Source organism: Cnephaeus nilssonii (assembly GCF_951640355.1).
Source record: "Cnephaeus nilssonii genome assembly, chromosome: X".
NCBI lineage: Eukaryota > Metazoa > Chordata > Mammalia > Chiroptera > Vespertilionidae > Cnephaeus > Cnephaeus nilssonii.
Window position 1 is genome coordinate 8,545,559 of NC_137071.1, and position 18,319 is coordinate 8,563,877.

The 18,319-nt window shown below is 44.6% G+C and overlaps 1 protein-coding gene across 2 annotated transcripts in view; it reads right to left on the minus strand.

Annotated features, from left to right (window-relative positions):
- The window catches only part of MAP7D2 (MAP7 domain containing 2), a gene marked incomplete at its 5' end in the record, with an annotated part of 51,141 nt that overhangs the window by 16,682 nt on the left and 16,140 nt on the right, over positions 1-18,319 (minus strand). For both annotated transcript variants that reach the window (XM_079764734.1, XM_079764733.1), the window contains 4 exons: positions 8,635-8,767; positions 9,289-9,548; positions 12,439-12,566; positions 15,546-15,700. In XM_079764734.1, the coding sequence (XP_079620860.1) occupies positions 8,635-8,767; positions 9,289-9,548; positions 12,439-12,566; positions 15,546-15,700 (676 nt within the window). The remainder of the gene's footprint in view (positions 1-8,634; positions 8,768-9,288; positions 9,549-12,438; positions 12,567-15,545; positions 15,701-18,319) is intronic.

An 18,319-nucleotide genomic window follows, 5' to 3' on the forward strand; every position in this document is an offset into this window, starting at 1 on the left:
GGGCTAACTTGAATGTCTTTCTGCGTGGGCACCTAGCAACTATTTTAGCTTCTTGACGTGACTTACTGGCCCCATTTTGGAATCACAGTAAGATCTCTGGCTTACTGGTTTCTGCCAGCGCCTTCCCCAGGGTAGACCTAGGCTCCAGGCTTTCTTGTCCCAACTCCAAGAGTCCTAATTTACATCTTGGCCCATCCGCAAGCCCAGGGGTTATGCCCTGCTCTGTGTGCTTCCAAGAGAGCCCTGATGTCACCGCTAGTGGGCCCTGGATCAGCTTTTGCTCTTCTTCCTAGGCCCCAGCTATCTGGGTTCTTGTCAGCCCTACTGTTCTGAATAGTCTCATCCCTGATGGCATTTCCCTCCCTGATGGCATTTCCCTGATGGCATTGCCATCCCTGATGGCATTTCCCTCAGTTTGTGACAATAATTGGCTTTCCACAGTTTGACTCAAGGGCCTTTATTTTTTCTTGGCAACTTGTATGTCTGTGGCATTGGCTCTAAGCTCAAAACAGATGTGGGATGATCTTATTGCAAGTGATATCCGCTGTGTTTTCATACCCAGGTTGTCTGGTATTTTCTCACCGCCCACGTGGTGCTAGGCAAAGCTTCACATTCTGGCAAGAGAGAGGAAAACTGGTTTTGGGTCAAGTATATTACTCTCATTTTTATTTAGGCCCCAGGCATCAACTCCATTTTCAATCACCTGAACATTTTGCAGGCACTTTCAACTTTAGTGTGTCTAAAATCAAATGGATAGTTTTTACCCTCCAAAACTAATTCCTTCTGTCCTTCCTTTATCGGTTATTGGGGATACCATTCTCTTAAGTCCGTATAGACTCAACTCTCAGCATCAACTTTGAATTAGCCAGTTTTGTTAGGTTGTGCAAGTCTGCAGACTGGAGCTGGCCCACCTGACATGAACTCACCCTCCCTTTTCCAGGTCTACCTTCACCACACTGTTAGCCCTTGCCTTCTCTTAGCCCGAAACTGCAATGGCGTCTTAGATGGGCCTCTATCTCCTTCTCTGCCTTCTCTGTACATGTACTGAGTGCCGGCGCGCCAGTGATCCAAGGACTGTATCCCAGCCTTTTAAGATGCTTACTAGGGGGAAGCAGGCCAGTGAATAGACAAGGCTGTGTTAGCCGAACAGCTGGCTAAGGAAGGGGGAAGAGGAAAAGAGATCAGTTCTCTCCTAGGGGCAGGGCCAGAAAGGCTGCAGACAGGAAGCTAGGCTTGACGAGTCTGGAGAAAAGGTGTGTCTGGTGAGGAGCATGAGTCCATGTGCAGGAGAGGAAAAGTGGAGGTGTGGAATCACATGGTGAGGGCCTATCAGGGACTCTGCACATCAGTGTCTGGAATGCTGGAGGAGGAGGGGAAGGTGGTGGCCAGGTCCTGCCCAGCCTTGAAGGCCTGGTGATGGGTATGGATGGATCCCGTGGGCAAGGGAGTTACTGGCTTGTTAAGGAATGGGAGCATGACAATGACACTACGTGTGAATAGTACCCGGGGACACAGTGTGACCAGTGGACAAGCTCTAGGAGACCTAGAGCAGGGAGCTCAGCTCACATGCCACAGACACAGTCCAGGTGAGAGACAACAGGGTCTGGAGCTTAGAGAAGAGGATGGGCTGGAGGGGAAAGGAGAGGAGAGAGATGCTCAACAGGCAGCCTGGATGGACCTGGCAGATGAGACACTGAGGGAGAAGGAGAGGGAAGAGTTGGGAGCTGGCTGAGACTTCTGATTTAGGTGGCTGGAAAGATGGGGCACAGAGCTTGTGAAAGAAAAAGCAAGTTTGGGAGAAAGATAATAAGGCCTGCTTGCAAAATGCTTGGTTTGACGTGCATGTAGCGCACACTCAAATGAAAGTATAAGGCAGTTGGAAATATGGCCTCTATCCAATAGAGCTTTCTATGATGAGGGAAATGTTCTAGAGATCCATGATGGCCATGGTAGCTACTAGCCATGCACCTGATATGTACTTGAAATGTGGCTAGTACAGCTGAGGAGCTGAAGTTTACTTACTTGTAGTGAACTCACATTTCGGTAGCCACATGGGACTAGAGGCTATAATGGTGGACAGTGCAGCCCTTGCAAGAGACCAAGCCTGTAGGCACAGATTCAGGAGCTACCAGTACGCATGTGTTGCTTAATGCCTCTCTTGTACCAGAAAGTATTGAAGGTTCACAGAGTAAGAAGAAATTCGCTTCAGAAGCAGATAAAGAGGGAAAAGGAGAGTACAAAGGGAGATGGGAGCAAAGTCGGTTCAGCACACCAAATGTCCATTATGAACCCATGGCGTGAAATGTGAGCCCCACATCTTTGGAAGCTGGAGAAACTGGCAGCGTGACAGGGGCACTGGCAAAGCAGAGGATTGTCAGGTGAAGCTGGCCAAGGACCGAGGGCTGGGAGCCCAGGTGACATGTGAGGGGAGCAGGAGACCGAGAAAGACAGGCCAAAGAAGCCAGGGCAAGCTGGATAGGGGGAAAGCCAACAAAGAAATGGCTTAGGCCTCTGGCAGTTGGGAGGAATGGTAAGTGTGAGGTATGAGGACTGAATGGGAGTTAAGGAAACAGCCAGGAATACAGTCAATTATTTCAGGAGCTGAGCTGTGAAGACAATGTGAGACCGGATAGATGCTGGGAGGCAAAGAACTTCACCTTCCTCAGCACACAGCTACAATCATGTTACTCACCTGTTCAGGGACTGCAATTACCAAGGAAGGACTGTCATTTGAGGTACTGTGGTTCATCTTCATCTTCTGTGACCTCCCTTCACACACCCTATGGTGCACCCAAACCAGCCCAAGCACACCACTCAACGAAAGGTCTGCCACTGCAGGTGGGAAAATCATCAGAGAAGCCCGGAATTTGAAGAAGGAACCAGCCAGACCTACCCACCCACCCCCCACCACCACTTTTTTTAAAAAAAGCAGCAAACCTGTATGCAATCAGAGACCACAAAAGACCTGTCAAGGTCACTTCAGGATCGAGAATACTCCTCTATTATTTATTACTCTCAATTCAGTGCCAGTCTTGAAGTGCTGCTTCCTGTCGTGCTAATTCTCTAAATAGTATTGGATTGCACTCTGTGATTATCCTGAAAGCTTCCTTTATCAACTTAAGAGATAAAATCTACCTTGCCCTTCCACATGCATTCTTCTCTAAATATAAAGTTCAGAAATGCCAGGCTGTCTATATGTTGACCAAATACCCGGTACTAACAATGGAGTAGTTCTCAAACATTGGTGAGCTGTTGAGGCAGGATAGGGCCTGTGCCTGTGCATTTTCACTGCACATATGGGATGACTTGGACACCCTCCAAAGTTTAGGGACCAGTCTTCTGTCATGCTCCAGGATGGGAGTCCCCATACCCTATATCTCATGGACTACGAGGTAGGCTTCCTTCTCATAGAGTGGCCTCTGCTCAACCTTCCTCTCTCTCGTTTGGGGGTGTGAGTTAGGATAATTTGGATGGAAAACATGATTCAGGAAGCAGAATCAAAACCCTTACATACACAAACTCCTGTTTTTTTTTTTCAGGGAGAACCTTATTCTATAAGCAAAGCTCGAACTTCTTTGATGGCTCTATGAGGTCTGGCTGGTCCTAGAGTTCAAGAGGAGAATGGGAAGCTGCTGGTAACATTTAGATCCAGGAGCTAGGAGTTTGCAGGTCTCCTGAAAAGACCAAAGTTCCATCGCTGTTAATGACATCTAATAAAAGGTGCAGTCTCCTAGACACCTATCAGCAGATCTATACTTCCACCAAGGCTTTATTAATTCCAACACTAGAAAGAAAAGAGAGTTGCTCTTCCCACCAAAGCCTTTGGGGCAAGATTGCAGCAAAACTCTGAGCATCTGGAATTCCAAGATGGTGGCGGATTAACTGGAGGCTACATTGACATTCTCCCAGGACCAAACTGGAATTACAACTAAAATATAGAAAAACCATCCTGAACAACCAACTGAAGACTAGCTAGAGAAAACCATTATAATCAAGGACGTAAAGTGGAGACCACATAGAGACTGATAGGAAGTGCAGAGGCAAGAGAGGCATGGCTGGGCTCCCACAGGCAGCAGCAGCTGAAGTTCCAGAGGAATATCTCAGCTGTGGCAGGTTCCCACCCATACTTTGGGCAGAAAACATGATTCAGGAATATCTATTCTATCTACAAGAGACCCACCTTAGAACAAAAGACTCACACAGGATGAGAGTAAAGGGATAGAAAAAATTTTTCAATGCAAATGGAAACAAAAAAGCTGGGGTAGCAATACTCATATCTGACAGAATAGACTTAACCCTTTGCACTCACTTGCTTTTTTCTCGATTCCTTTATTCTAATGCTAACCGTGTCGAGTCACACTCGACATCCGAGTGCAAAAGGTTAAAAATGAAGGCCATCACATCAGATAATAAAGGTCACTACATAATACTAAGGGGATTGGTACAAGAAGACATAAACCTGGTAAACCTATATGCACCCAATACAGAAGCACCTAAAAATGTGTGTGTATATACATATACATATACATATACATATACATATACATATACATATACATATACATAACCACCTGGAGTACTTTAAGGGAGAGATTGACAACAATGCAGCCATAGTAGGGGACTTTAACAACCCACTGATTTCACTGGATAGATCTTCCAGACAAAAGATCAACAAGGAAATAGTGACTCTAAATGACACATTAGATCAGATGGATTTAATTGACATTAACAGAAAATTTTACCCCAAAGCTGCAGAATATACATTTTCCTCAAAATGTATATTCCACATGTTAGGACACAAAACAAGTCTCTACAAGTTCAAGAAGATGGAAATCATATCAAGCATCTTCTCAGATCACAGGTGCATGAAATTAGAAATCAACTCAAAAATATTCAAACATATGGAGGCTAAATCGCATGTTATTAAACAATGAATGGGTTACCAATGAGATCAAGGAAGAAACAAAAAACTTCCAGGAAACAAATAAAAATAAACACAAACAACCCAAAATCTATGAGACACAGTGAAAGCAGTCCTGAGAGGGCAATTCATAGCACTATAAGCCTACCCCATAAAATAAGAAAATTTTTTAATAAACTGACACCACAACTTAAAGAATTAAGAAAAGAACAATAAGAAAAGCCCAGAGGGAATAGAAGGAAGGAAATGATAAATATCAGAGTGGAAATAAATGACACAGAGATTAAAAAAAAAACATACAAAAGATCAATGAAACCAAGAACTGGTTCTTTAAAAGGATAAACAAGATTGATGAATTTTTAGCCAGACTCATCAAGAAACAGAGAGGATCTAAATCAATAAAATTAGAAATGAAAGAGGTGAAATAACAACTTACACCTCAGAAATACAAAGGATTGTAAGAAAATACAAGGAGAGGGAGAAATAGAAACATCAATGATAAGAGAGAATCACTGATTGCCAACTCCCACACACCTGCCACTGGGGATTGAGCCCACAAACTGGGCATGTGCCCTTGACCAGAAGTGAACCTGGGACCCTTCAGTCCAGGTTCTATGCACTGAGCTAAACCAGCTAGGGCCCATTTTTTATAAAAACTCTCAGCCAAGTGGGAATAGAGCGATTATACTTCAACATAATAAAGGCCATGTATTATAAACCTACAGCGAGCATCATATTCAATGGGCAGAAACTAAATCCATTTCCCCTAAGAACAGAAAAAAGATAGGGATGTCTGCTTTCACCACTCTTATTAGACATAGTACTGGATATCTTAGCCACAGTGATCAAAAAAGAAGAAAAAGTAAAAGGCATCCAAATTGGAAAGGAGGAACTAAAATGGTCATTTTTCGCAGATGACATGATATTATACATAGAAAACGCTAAAGACTCCATAAAAAAAACTACAGGATTTAATAAATGAATGCGACAACGTAGCAGGATACAAAATTAACACCCAGAAATCAATGTCATTTTTATACACCAACTAGAGGCCCGGTGCACGAAATTCGTGCACAGGGAGGAGGGGTGTCCCTCAGCCCAGCATGCACCCTCTCCAATCTGGGACCCCTCGAGGGATGTCCAACTTCCCGTTTAGGCCCGATCCCGGTAGGACATCCCTATCACAATCCAGGACTGCTAGCTCCTAACTGCCCTCCCCTGCAGGCCTGGTCCCCCCAACTGCTCTCCCCTGCAGGCCTGGTCCCCCCAAACTGCCCTCCCCTGCAGGCCTGATACTCCCAACTGCTCTCCCCTGCAGGCCTGGGTCCCCCCCAACTGCCCTTCCCTGCAGGCTCGGTCGCCCCCAACTACCCTCCTCTGCTGGCCTGGTCACCCCTAACTGCCCTCCCCTGCAGGCTTGATCGCCCCCAACTGCCCTCCCTTGCAGGCCTAGTACCCTGCAACTGCTCTCCCCTGCAGGCCTGGGTCCCCCCCAACTGCCCTTCCCTGCAGGCTCGGTCGCCCCCAACTACCCTCCTCTGCTGGCCTGGTCACCCCTAACTGCCCTCCCCTGCAGGCTTGATCGCCCCCAACTGCCCTCCCTTGCAGGCCTAGTCCCCTGCAACTGCTCTCCCCTGCAGGCCTGGGTCCCCCCCAACTGCCCTTCCCTGCAGGTTTGATTGCCCCCAACTGCCCTCCCTTGTAGGCCTGGTCCCTCCCAACTACCCTCCCCTACTGGCCATCTTGTGGTGGCCATCTTGTGTCCACATGGGGGCAGCAATCTTTGACCACATGGGGGCAGCCATCTTGTGTGTTGGAGTGACAGCCAATTTGCATATTACTCTTTTATTAGATAGGATAATGAACTCTCAGAAAGAGAAACGAAAAAAATCAATCCCATTTACCAATGCAACAACAAAAAAAATTAAGATACTTAGGAATAAACTTAACCAAGGAGGTAAAAGACCTGTACTTGGAAAACTACTACAGGACATTGAAAAGAGACAGAGGAAGATATGAACAAGTAGAAGAATATACCATGTTCATGGATTGGTAGAATCAACATCATTAAATGTCTATATTACCTACAATCTATAGATTCAATGCAATCCCTATTAAAACACCAACAGCATATTTCATACATCTAGAACAAAAACTACAAAAATTTATATGGAACCCAAAAATACTCAATAGCTACAGCAATCTTGAGAAAGAAGAACAAAGTTGGAAGAATCACAATACTGGATATTAAGTTATACTACAAAGCCATTGTACTCAAAACAGCCTGGTACTGGCACACAAACAGGCAGATAGATCAATGGAACAGAACAGAGATCCCAGAAATTGACCCAAGGCATTATGCTCAATTAATATTTGACAAAGGAGGCAAGAGCATTCAATGGAGTAAAGACAGTATTTTCAATAAATGGTGCTGAGAAAATTGGACAGATACATGCAAAAAAATGTGTGCACCATATACAAGAATAAACTAAAAATGGATGAAAGACTCAAATGTAAGTCATTAAACCATTAAAATTTTAGAAGAAACCTTAGGCAGTAAAATCTCAGATATCTTTTGTAAAAAACTGTTTATGAATACATCTCTAGGCCCTAGAACCTAGGACAAAAGAAACTAGGGAGAAAATAAACAAATGGGACTACATCAAAATAAAAAGCTTTTGTACAGCAAAAGAAACCATAAACAAAACAACAAGAAAGCCCACTGCATGGGAGAACATATTTACCAATGATACATCCGATATGGGGTTAATTTCTAAAATATATAAGGAACTCATACAACTTAACAAAAAGAAGACAATCCAATTAAAAAATGGGCAAAGGATCTAAATACTAGTAGACACTTCTCCAAAGGGGACATACAGAAGGCCAAGAGACATATGAAAAAGTGCTCAAACTCACTAATCATCAGAGAGATGCACACACACGTCAGAATGGCTATCATCAACAAATCAACAAATTCCAAGTTCTGGCGAGGATGTGGAGAAAAGGGAACCGAGTACATTACTGATGGGAATGCAGACTGGTACAGCCATTATGGAAAACAGAATGGAGTTTCCTGAAAAAATTAAATATGAAACTGCCATTTGACCCAGTGATCCCATTTCCAGGAGTATATCCTAAGAATCCTAAATCCAATCAGAAAGAATGTATGCACCCCTATGTTCATAGCAGCACAAATTATAATAGCCAAGATCTAGAAACAGTCCAAGTGCCCATCAGTAGATGAGTGGATAAAAAAGCTGTGGTACATTTACATCACGGAATACTATGCAGCAGTAAAAAAGAAGGATCTCTTATCCTTTGAGACAGCATGGAGGGACCTGGGGAGTATCATGCTAAGTGAAATAAGTCAGTCAGAGAAAGAGAAGTGTCACATGATCTCACTCATATGTGGAATCTAATGAACAAAATAAACTGATGAACAAAATAGTTCCAGAGACATAGAAGCCTGGAACATACTGATCAATCTCAGAGGGAAGGCAGGGGAGGGTGGGTGGGGAGAGATTAACCAAAGAACCTGTATGCATATATGCATAACCCATGGACACAGACAATAGGGTTGTGAAGGCCTGGGGAGGGTGTGTGTGTGGGGGTGGGTGGAGGGGGTCAATGGAGAAAAAATGGGGACATCTGGAATACTCTCAGCAATAAAGAGAAATTAAAAAACAAACAAACCCTGAGCACCCCCATACCTGTCTTGCTCGATTTTTTCCAGCCTCTCCTGTTCCTTCTGCTCCTTAAGCAGCCGGGCCTGGCGTCTCTTTTCTGCCAGGATCTTTGCAGCCTCTCCTGCATTGGTGGTACCTGCAATAGGCTTCCCTGAGGCTGCACCAGAGGGATCAAGGGAAATGAAATTGATCACTCTCATGCGGCAGCTGCCACTTGAAAGGGAAGATCCTACCCAGTGGTGGATGGGAAACGCTGCAGGACTGGTACAATTAGCCACTAAGCAGAGACGCTGCAATGGGTGGCTATGACTGGAATACATTTCACAGTGGAGAGCAGTGGAAAGGCGAGGAGGAGAGACAGGGTCACTAGCAAGTCCCACAGCAGCCACCATCCCTGCGCCCATCTCAGTGAACTCGCTCCATCCTTCACAGCAGCTTCTAAGACTAAAGGAAGAGCCTCTCCGTGGGACGTGCTGATGCTGGCCCGATGCAGCAGGGGACAGGACTGAGGGGCAACATGCAAGCCTAGAGAGCACAGGACGTGCAGTTGTCTACGTGAGGACCCCTTCTTTCCTCTCTCCCCCAAACACAAGACTCCCACATAGATCGTGGGCCGGGTCAGAGGACAAACCGGCTGGGAAAGCCGAGGCTGGGGTGGCATGGACAAGGAGGGCCTACCTGGGCTGCTCTCGCCCTTCCCTCCTGCAGCCACGTTCTTCTCGAAGGCATACTTCTCCACCAGGCGCTTCTCCGAGGCGTCCACCCTGAGTGAGCCAGCTGCCAGTTGAGCCAGGGCCCCTTCCCGTTCCTTGTTGCTCTTTTCTTTGTCCGCTTTCTTCTTGGGTGTTTCCTGGCTGAAAAAGGCGGGTAAGCGGTACTGCACAAGAGACTCCGGATATGGCACCTTCGGAGACAGTGGGAATCCTTTGCCAGTGGCTCTGGAAGACCGAAAACATGCCAGAAGGTTAATTACTGTGCCTGACCACAGAACTCTCCATTCCTAAGACAGCTGGTTCCAAAAAGTTGAACAATTTAATCTTCCAAGAAGAACAAATGTAAGGCTTACTAGCACAAACTCGAAAGTCCCTGTCGCACTAGTACCCTAACAGGATCATACACTATCTATAAAATGTCCTAGGTGGAGGTGACAATATTTTTGGAAGCCAAGTTGGTGACACCATGTCCTAAGGTCACTTGACTTTGATGACAATGTAAAGGTGGAGTGTTAGGCTTTCTTCCACCACCTCTTTGAGATGGACACCAGAGCTGGACCTGGCATTAGAATATGGCACTAGACAAGCTTTTACCATTGTAGCAAAATACATGTAACACAAAATTTACCACCTTAACCATTTGTAAGTATACAATTCAGTGACATTCAGTACATTCACACTGTGGTGCAAACCACTACCACCATCCACCCACAGAACTCTGTTCCCACTAAAACACTAACTCCCCATTCCTCTCTCCCCAGCTCCTGGAAAACTCCTCCCTTCTGCTTTCTGTCTCTAGAAATGTGACTATTCCAGCTAGCTCACAGAAATGAAATCATGCAGAATTGATTCTTTTGTATCTGGCTTATTTTGCTCAGCATAATGTCTTTAACGTTCTTTTGTTCCCACAAAGTTTGGTAACTTCATCCCCCCCTCCCCCTGCCAATTTCCTAGAAATAAGTATCTTGGCTGATTAAAGAAATTAAACACAAATTAATTATGGGAACTCACTGTGCTTTCATAGAGTTTTATTTTTAAGTACTTTCTCATCTATTTAATAAGGATCTATTTAATCGCCAGGAGAACCCAGTGAGTAGGCAGGAAATTACTATTAACCATATTTTCCATAAGAAAACCCAAGTCCCAAATGCCTAAATGATCTTTCCCAAGAGATGGCAACAGATGAGAGAGACAAGGCTGGCATCCAAGTCACTGATTCTTCATCTTGCTTTTTAATAGTTCTCCCACTTTAATTTTTAAAAGGTCAACACATCCAGTGATTAAAAACCTAACAAAGGGGATTCACAAGTTTTGTTGGGGTGGCAGAGATAGGCTATAACATTTTAAGGTTCCTAATTATAGGAAACATGAACAAACACCTCTGTAAAGTAGAACAACAAGAATGTGTTTCAGGAGAGGGTTGTCATGCTTCTGAGCATGAGTTTACTGCAAAGCAGAACCCCAAAGGACTTTTTTACTCCACAGGTTGGAATCCAGTTCTATTTTCTCCAAAGCCACTAGACTCCAGGCATGGTGAACACAGCCCACCCACAGGATGGGAGGGGTCTGTGGTCTTGTCAGCACAAGCTGGTCAATAGTCTTTAAAGTCTATGTGGTGTTTTTTAAAAAATATTTTGGTTGATTTCAGAGACGAAGGGAGAGGGAGAGAGAGATAGAAACATCAATGATGAATGAGAATCATTGATTGGCTGCCTCCTGCACACCCCACACTGGGAATCAAACCATGACCTCCTGGTTCATATGTCAATGCTCAACCACTGAGCCACGCCGGCCCGGCTAAAGTCTATGTTCATGGTCACAGTTTATTCCTTCCCAGAGAGGAAAAGAACAATTTTATACCAGAGAAACTTGTGGATACCACCTTAACACAGTGAGCAAAGTTACCATTACCAGTAGTGTAGCAACCTGACATCCTGGCCACATGATATGACCACTGAGAAGGAGCTGACATCCCTCCTGGCAGATTCCTGTCCCAAAGGCACAATCATGAGGAAACAGCAGACTGACCCAATAGAAAAACGATCCCCAGAAATAATTGGCCTGTGTCCTTTTAGAATTTCAAGGTCATGAAGAAGAAAGGCTGAAGAACTGTTTCAATGCAGTATAGAAGCCTAGGGTGGATCCTGGAGCAGGGGGAAAATGCTATAAAGGATCTCATTGGGACAAGTGGCAAAAGTGGCATATAGACTATAAATTACCTAACAACATTATATCAAAGTTAAATTTCTGACTTTCAGAATTGTACTGTGGTTATACAAAAGATTTTTTTTTCATTCTTAGAGGTAAAAGGTCATGACGTCTTTAAGTTACTCCCAAATGGTACTGGGGAAAATGTATGTGTGTGTGTGTGCCTATGGAAAGTGAATGAGTGAGTAGGGGGATGGGAATGATGAAGCAAATGTGACTAAAGGTTAACAGGATTAAAATTGTACAGGAGTTCTTTGTTCTAGTCTTGCAATTCTTCTGTAGGATTGAGATGATTTAACAATAAAAAGCCTTTTAAAAATTGGTCCAAACTCAAATTTCTCTCTCAAAAGACTGAAAAATACAGGACTCAGTAATGGGTGAGTATATAAGTATGACTGTGAGGAGGGGGTGTAACTTAACATTTTCAATTATCCTTTTCAAGAAAATTTTCAGGTAAGAATATAAAAACCTATTTGAGAATGGTGGTGGCCAAAACCACAATGAAGCCCGACCAGCATGGCTCAGTGGTTGAGCATTAACCTATGAATCAGGAGGTCACGGTTCAATTCCTGGTCAGGGCACATGCCGGGGTTGCAGGCTCGATCCCCAGTGCAGGTGGCAGCCGATCAATGATTCTCTCTTATTATTGATGTTTCTATCTATCTCTCCCTCTCCCTTCCTCTCTGAAATCAATAAAAGTATATTTTTTTTAAAAAAAGAGCCCATCATTTATCCAGAAGATACTCAAAGAGTGAAGGAGGTAAGTCACAGTTCAGCATTCCTCCTGCTCACCTCTTAGGGTCGGTCACCCATGCCTTGTGGGGAGCAGGATGCACACCCCGCACTGCACAGAGCCCCACCAAACTGCTTTAACCTTCTAACTGTGACAAACGGGAAAGATGCTTACCTGGATGCCACAGGAGAAGATGACCTCTTAGAAAGGCCTGTGGGAAAATTGTATCTTTTCACAGGAGACCCGGGGCTCGAGTTGGAAAAAGCAGTTGTTGCTTGCGACTCCCTCTTCATCTTCTCTATCTGTAGGGGACATAGAACAGGACAGTTATGACCCACAACTGCAGTTTCTAAAAATACCCCAGATGGAAGCGATGCACAACTTCCTTTCAGAAGGACACAATGGGAGTCTTTGCAGAGAAGCATCATGAGCTCATTATATTTAGGTGATTTAGTCAAAAATAAATTCAGCCTCAAAATGCAAAGATTTCTTTCTCCTTGTTATCTTGAGAAGAGTTAACAACAGAACCATATAATGGTCCTGGATACAGGGGTGGGCAAAAGTAGGTTAAATTACCAGCCATCATTACCTAAAAGATAAATCATAAGGATATGAAATAATAACAATAATAATACAAATAAGTATAATAATTAATAAGTACATAATAATAAAATACACTGTTTTGCGTACTCAGAACTGTAAACCTACTTTTGCCCACTCCTGTATATAAAGATCTACAATCATTAGGAAAAGTTTCAAGTGTTATTATAACACAAGATGGTGAGTTGTGACTCTGGCCAAGTGACTTAGTTGGTTGGAGTGTCTTCTAATACACCAAAAGGTTGTGGGTTTGATCCCCGGTCAGGGCACGGACAGGAAGCAAACAATCAATATTTCTCTCTCTCTCTCTCTCTCTCTCTCTCTGTCTCTCTTTCTCCCTCTCTCTTTCTCCCCCCACCCCTGCTCTCTCTCAACATGTCCTCAGGTGAGGATTTTTAAAAAAAGGGAGGGGGCGGTTCATCGGCCTCTGGACTGAAAGGTCCCATGCTCTCGGGAGCCCTAGGGGGATGTCTGACTGCCAACTTAGGCCATGAGCCTGGCTTCTGGCTAAGCGGCGCTCCCCCTGTGGGAGCGCACTGGCCACCAGGGGGCAGCTCCTGCATTGAGCGTCTGCCCCCTCATGGTCAGTGCGCATCATAACAACCGGTCATTTCGCTATTTGGTCAATTTGCATATTAGCCTTTAATTATATAGGATATGCATAACCCATGGACACAGACAATAGTGTGGTGAAGGCCTTGGGGGGGGGTAGGTCCAGTGTGGAGGAGGTGGATGGGATAAAAAAAAAAAAGGGACATATGTAATAGTTTCCACAATAAAAATCCTTATATATAAAAGGCTAATATGCAGTGTCCCCTCAGGAGTTCGACCAGGAGACTGGGAGTTTGATCGCTCTCTATGACATGTGCTGACCACCAGCGGGCAGCACAGAATAAAGGGAGGCCATGGCCAGCAGCTGGGGAAGGGAGGCTCAGGCTGGCAGCTGGAAGGAAGGCCTGGGCTGGCAGCCAGAAGACCCCAATTGGCCCTGACCGCTGGCCAGGCCTAGGGACCCTACCCATGCACAGATTTCATGCACTGGGCCTCTAGTAAATTTATAAAAAGACAGTAAGCTGTGGACCCTGGGACCCCACCCACCCCTCTATATCTTCCCCATGGTCTCCCTCTGCAGGAGGCTAGAGGCATGGGCCTTGGTGCCTGGCTCATAGTGGGTGCTCTGCAAGGGTGATTCCCTTCCCCCTTCATCACACTCTTCTGTAGCAAATCCTTATTTGGTCCTCACACCCATATACATAGGCCCCCCTCCACAGTAATACACCCTACTATAAAAACCAAGGGTCTGAAACATTCACTTCTCATGTGAAAACCTCAGGGCCACCCTGGATTTAAAAAATAAATGTGGTGCTATAAAAATAAATGCCCAGTAGTAGAGTAATGTGGTGGTTTTAAAATAAATGCACACATAATTGGGTGTTCTCCCTTCAACAGGTGGGGCTCAATTCCCATACTCCTGAACGTGGGCTGGTCTCAGTGACTTGCTTTTAATGCACAGAATGGGGCAGAACTGATGGTGTGAAACATCTGAGCCTGACGCATAGATGTGATGCATAAATGCTCTGTCTCTCAGATCTCTTGCTCTGGGATAGGCCAGCTGCCTTGTCACTTGGACATTCAAGTGGCTCTATGGAGAGGTCCCCACGGTAAGGAACTGAGGCCTCCAGCCAACAGCCATGTGACTGAGCCAGCCTGGAAGAGCCCCAGCCAAGCTTTCAGATGACTGCAGCCCTGCCTGCAATCCTGAGCGCACCCTCACGAGAGACCCTGAACCAGAAGTGCCCAGCTAAGCCACCTTCAATTTCTGACCCAAAGAACCAGTGAGGTAATAAACATTTGTTTGAAGCTGCTAAAGATTTGGCATAATTTGTTACTTTCCTTCTGAGAGACTGGAATCTTGAGTATGTGCCTGGCAGGGGGTGCCTTACATGACCAGCTCCCAATAAAACTAACAAGTGACAACAAACAAAAGTAGTGTAGTATGTATAATTTCTAAATAAATATACCTAATTGGGAGTTCCTGCTCAACATGTGTTTTGCTGATGATGTCAATATGACAGAAAAAATATTTAAAGGCGCCCTAGCCAGTTTTGCTCAATGGGTAGAGCGTCAGTCTGCGGACTGAAGGGTCCCGGATTAGACCCTGGTCAAGGCCATATACCTGGGTTGCGGGCTCCATCCCCAGTAGGGGGCGTGCAAGAGGGCAGTCGATCAATGATTCTCTCTCATCACTGATGTTTCTATCTCTCCTTCTCCCTTCCTCTCTGGAATCAATAAAAATTTTAAAAAATGTTTAAAGGCCTCTGTTATTAATGACGGCTGGCCTACGACCTCAGTTCCTGTTGCCTGTAGAGGCAAGACTGGCCCAGATTCAGACACCCTTAAAGAAGCTGAGAGAGGACACTCAGAACATTCTTTCTGACTCCTGGCCTCTGGAGGGCAGGCTGGAAGGAGGACGAGGTCTTTAGGAATTTGCTCCAAGGCACTAAGATTTAGGTGGGTCCAAAAAGTTAAATGCTTTTCAAAGGCTGGGTGAAATTTTAAGCCAAATCTGACCCTTGAGCAGTCCGTGGACATTGACAGAGAAGCCCACGTCAAGTGCAGGGAGGAATGGCACTGTCAGTTCAATGGGTCCCGAGGGGGTGAGCGCATGGGTGTGGACATACCCGGGAGTCCTCCGCTCCTGTAGGGGTTCTTTTGCCAGTATCGACTCGGCTAGATGTGGATGAGGACTTCTTCTTCTCGATGGTCCGAGTCGGCGAAGACTTGTAGGAACATTGAGCAGGGCTGCCAGTAGCTATACGAGGGCAGATGTTAAAGACTAGAGAGTTACAGCAGAAGAGCCAGAGAGGCCACAGCATAGATGGAAAGGGTAGGGTGAGCAAGGAGTTGGGAAGAACACACTTATGTTAAAACGTGACACATGAGCAATGCCATCTAAAAATCCCACCACGCTTTTTCTCATGTGCAAAGAAGGGACTGTATCATTGTGGTCGGATCACGAGAATTCTCACTTCATATTACACAGTGTTTTACAAAGTATCATACTTCAAAAAGGTATTAGCTTGTAAGGACACGTAATAAATAACTTCAAAATGCAATGGGTATTTAATTTTAAAGCGTGCCTTTAACATTTATTTAAAACATCTTTTGTACTCGTTCAATAGAAACTTATCTGGCCACTGGGTAAAGCTAGCAATAAAACTACTGGTCCGCAATGTGTTAAAAGACTCCCACAGCCAGAGTTCAAGAGTCCAGTTCAGCCCTAGCCAGTTTGGCTCATTGGGTCCCAGGTTCAATTCTGGTCAAGAGCACATGCCCCGGTTGTGGGCTCAATCCCCAGGAGGGGGTGTGCAGAAGGCAGCCAATCAATGATTCTCTCTCATCATTGATGTTTCTATCTCTCTCTCTCTCCTTTCCTCTCTGAAATCAATAAAACTATATTTTTTAAAAAAGAGTCCAGTTCATTTCAAGAGTTCAAAATCTGGGCTTTACAGCCAGACAGACTGAACACAGTCACCTAATAGCTGGATCACGTTGGGCAGTTTGCTTAACCTCTCTAAACGTCAACTTCCTTGTGTAGAAAGAGTTAACATAGCAGGCCTGACTACTGTCTCTGGACATAACTGCTACAGCGTTGGCCCTTGGTCAGCATCTGTGAACTTAGATTTCGGGAATGTTCTCAGCACTAAGTGAAGAGTAGTAGCTCACTGCACCTAAGCTGTTGGTACAAACACCATGATTTCTCCTGCTTTCCTTCTAAGAGTCTGGAATCTGGTCATGTGCCTGGCAGGGGGTGCCTACGTGACCAGCTCCCAATAAAAACCCAAGGCACTGAGTCTCTAATGCGATTTCCTGGTAGGCAACATTTCACACGTGTCACAACTCATTGCTGGGAGGATGTGTCCTGTGTCACTATCCTGGGAGAGGTTGCTGGAAGCTCGTACCTAGTCTTCCCCAGAATAAGTCATAGCAATGAGACCTAGACCAAGGGTGGGGAACCTTTTTTCTGCCAACGGCCATTTGGATATTTATAACATCATTCGCAGGCCATACAAAATTATCAACTTAAAAATTAGCCTGCTATATTTGGTCAAACATCATTAACTCACCCCTAATGCCTTGGCAGGGCCAGAAGCAATGATTTCGCAGGCTGACGTTCCCCACCCCTGTCCTAGAGAGTCACTGACCCTGGGAGTAGTCTTGGGGACCTCGTGACACATCCCTCTTCCCAAAATTGAAATATTTTCTGCTTCCCAGGAATTTTTTATTTCTTTGAGACATAATTCACATACCATAAAATTCACCCTTTTAATATTTAGTGTTTTTAGTATATTCACAAGGTTGTGCAACCATAACTACAGTCCAATTCCAGAACATTTTCAGCACCCTCAAAGGAACTCTTGTACCCATAAAGCATTCATTCTCCTCCCCCATTCCCTAGCAACTACTAATTTACTGTCTCTCTGAATTTACCTATTCTGCACATTTCACATAAATGGAATCATACAATTTGTGCCATTTTGTGTCTGGCTTCTTTGACTGAACATGTTTTCAAGGTTCATCATGTAACATAAATCAGGAATTCGTTCCTTTTTATAGGTGAATAATATTCCACTTTGGAGCTATCACAATTTTACTTATCAGTTCATCTGCTGATGAACATTTGGGTTGTTTACACTTTGTGGTTATAATGAAAAATGCTGCTAAGAACACTTGTGTACAAATTTTGGTCTAACATATGTTTTCAATTTCCTTGGCTCTATACCTAAGAGTGGAATTGCTGGGCCACATGGTAACTCGGTGTTTAACTGTTTGAGGAACTTGGCCACACTGTTTTCTAAAGTGGCTGTGCCATTTTTTCATCCCCACCAGCAATGTATAAAGGTTACAATTTCTCCACATCCTCACCAATACTTCTTTTCCTTTTTTGCTTTGAATTTTAGCCATCCTAGTAAAATGTGAAGTAGTATCTCTTATTTTCATTAGCATTTCCCTAATGATTAATTATGTTGAGCATCTGTCATGTTTATTGGCCATTCATGTATCTTCTTTGCAGGAATAGCACTGCTCAGAAACAGCTAGAACTAGGTAGAGAGTTATATGTCATTTACATGTCATCTCACTGATTACACTATCTTGGGAACTAAAACCAGACCTACCCTAATGTAGACAGCATGGTTCATGGGCAAACAGAAGATGCCAGCCCTCATTAATCTTGCCATGATGATTTGACCCACTTTGGTCAAAGAAGGGCTTTGATGTTATGGCCCAGTGTTTCTCAGACTACAGTGTGTAGGTCTGGTGGGTCCTGGAGTTTGCGTTCCTAACAAGCTCCCAGATGATACCGATGCTGCAGATCCATGGACCAGGGCTTGAGTAGTGAGGCTCTAGACATGTGTTAAACTCTCTTACTGTGCCAATCTCATTTAATCCTCAT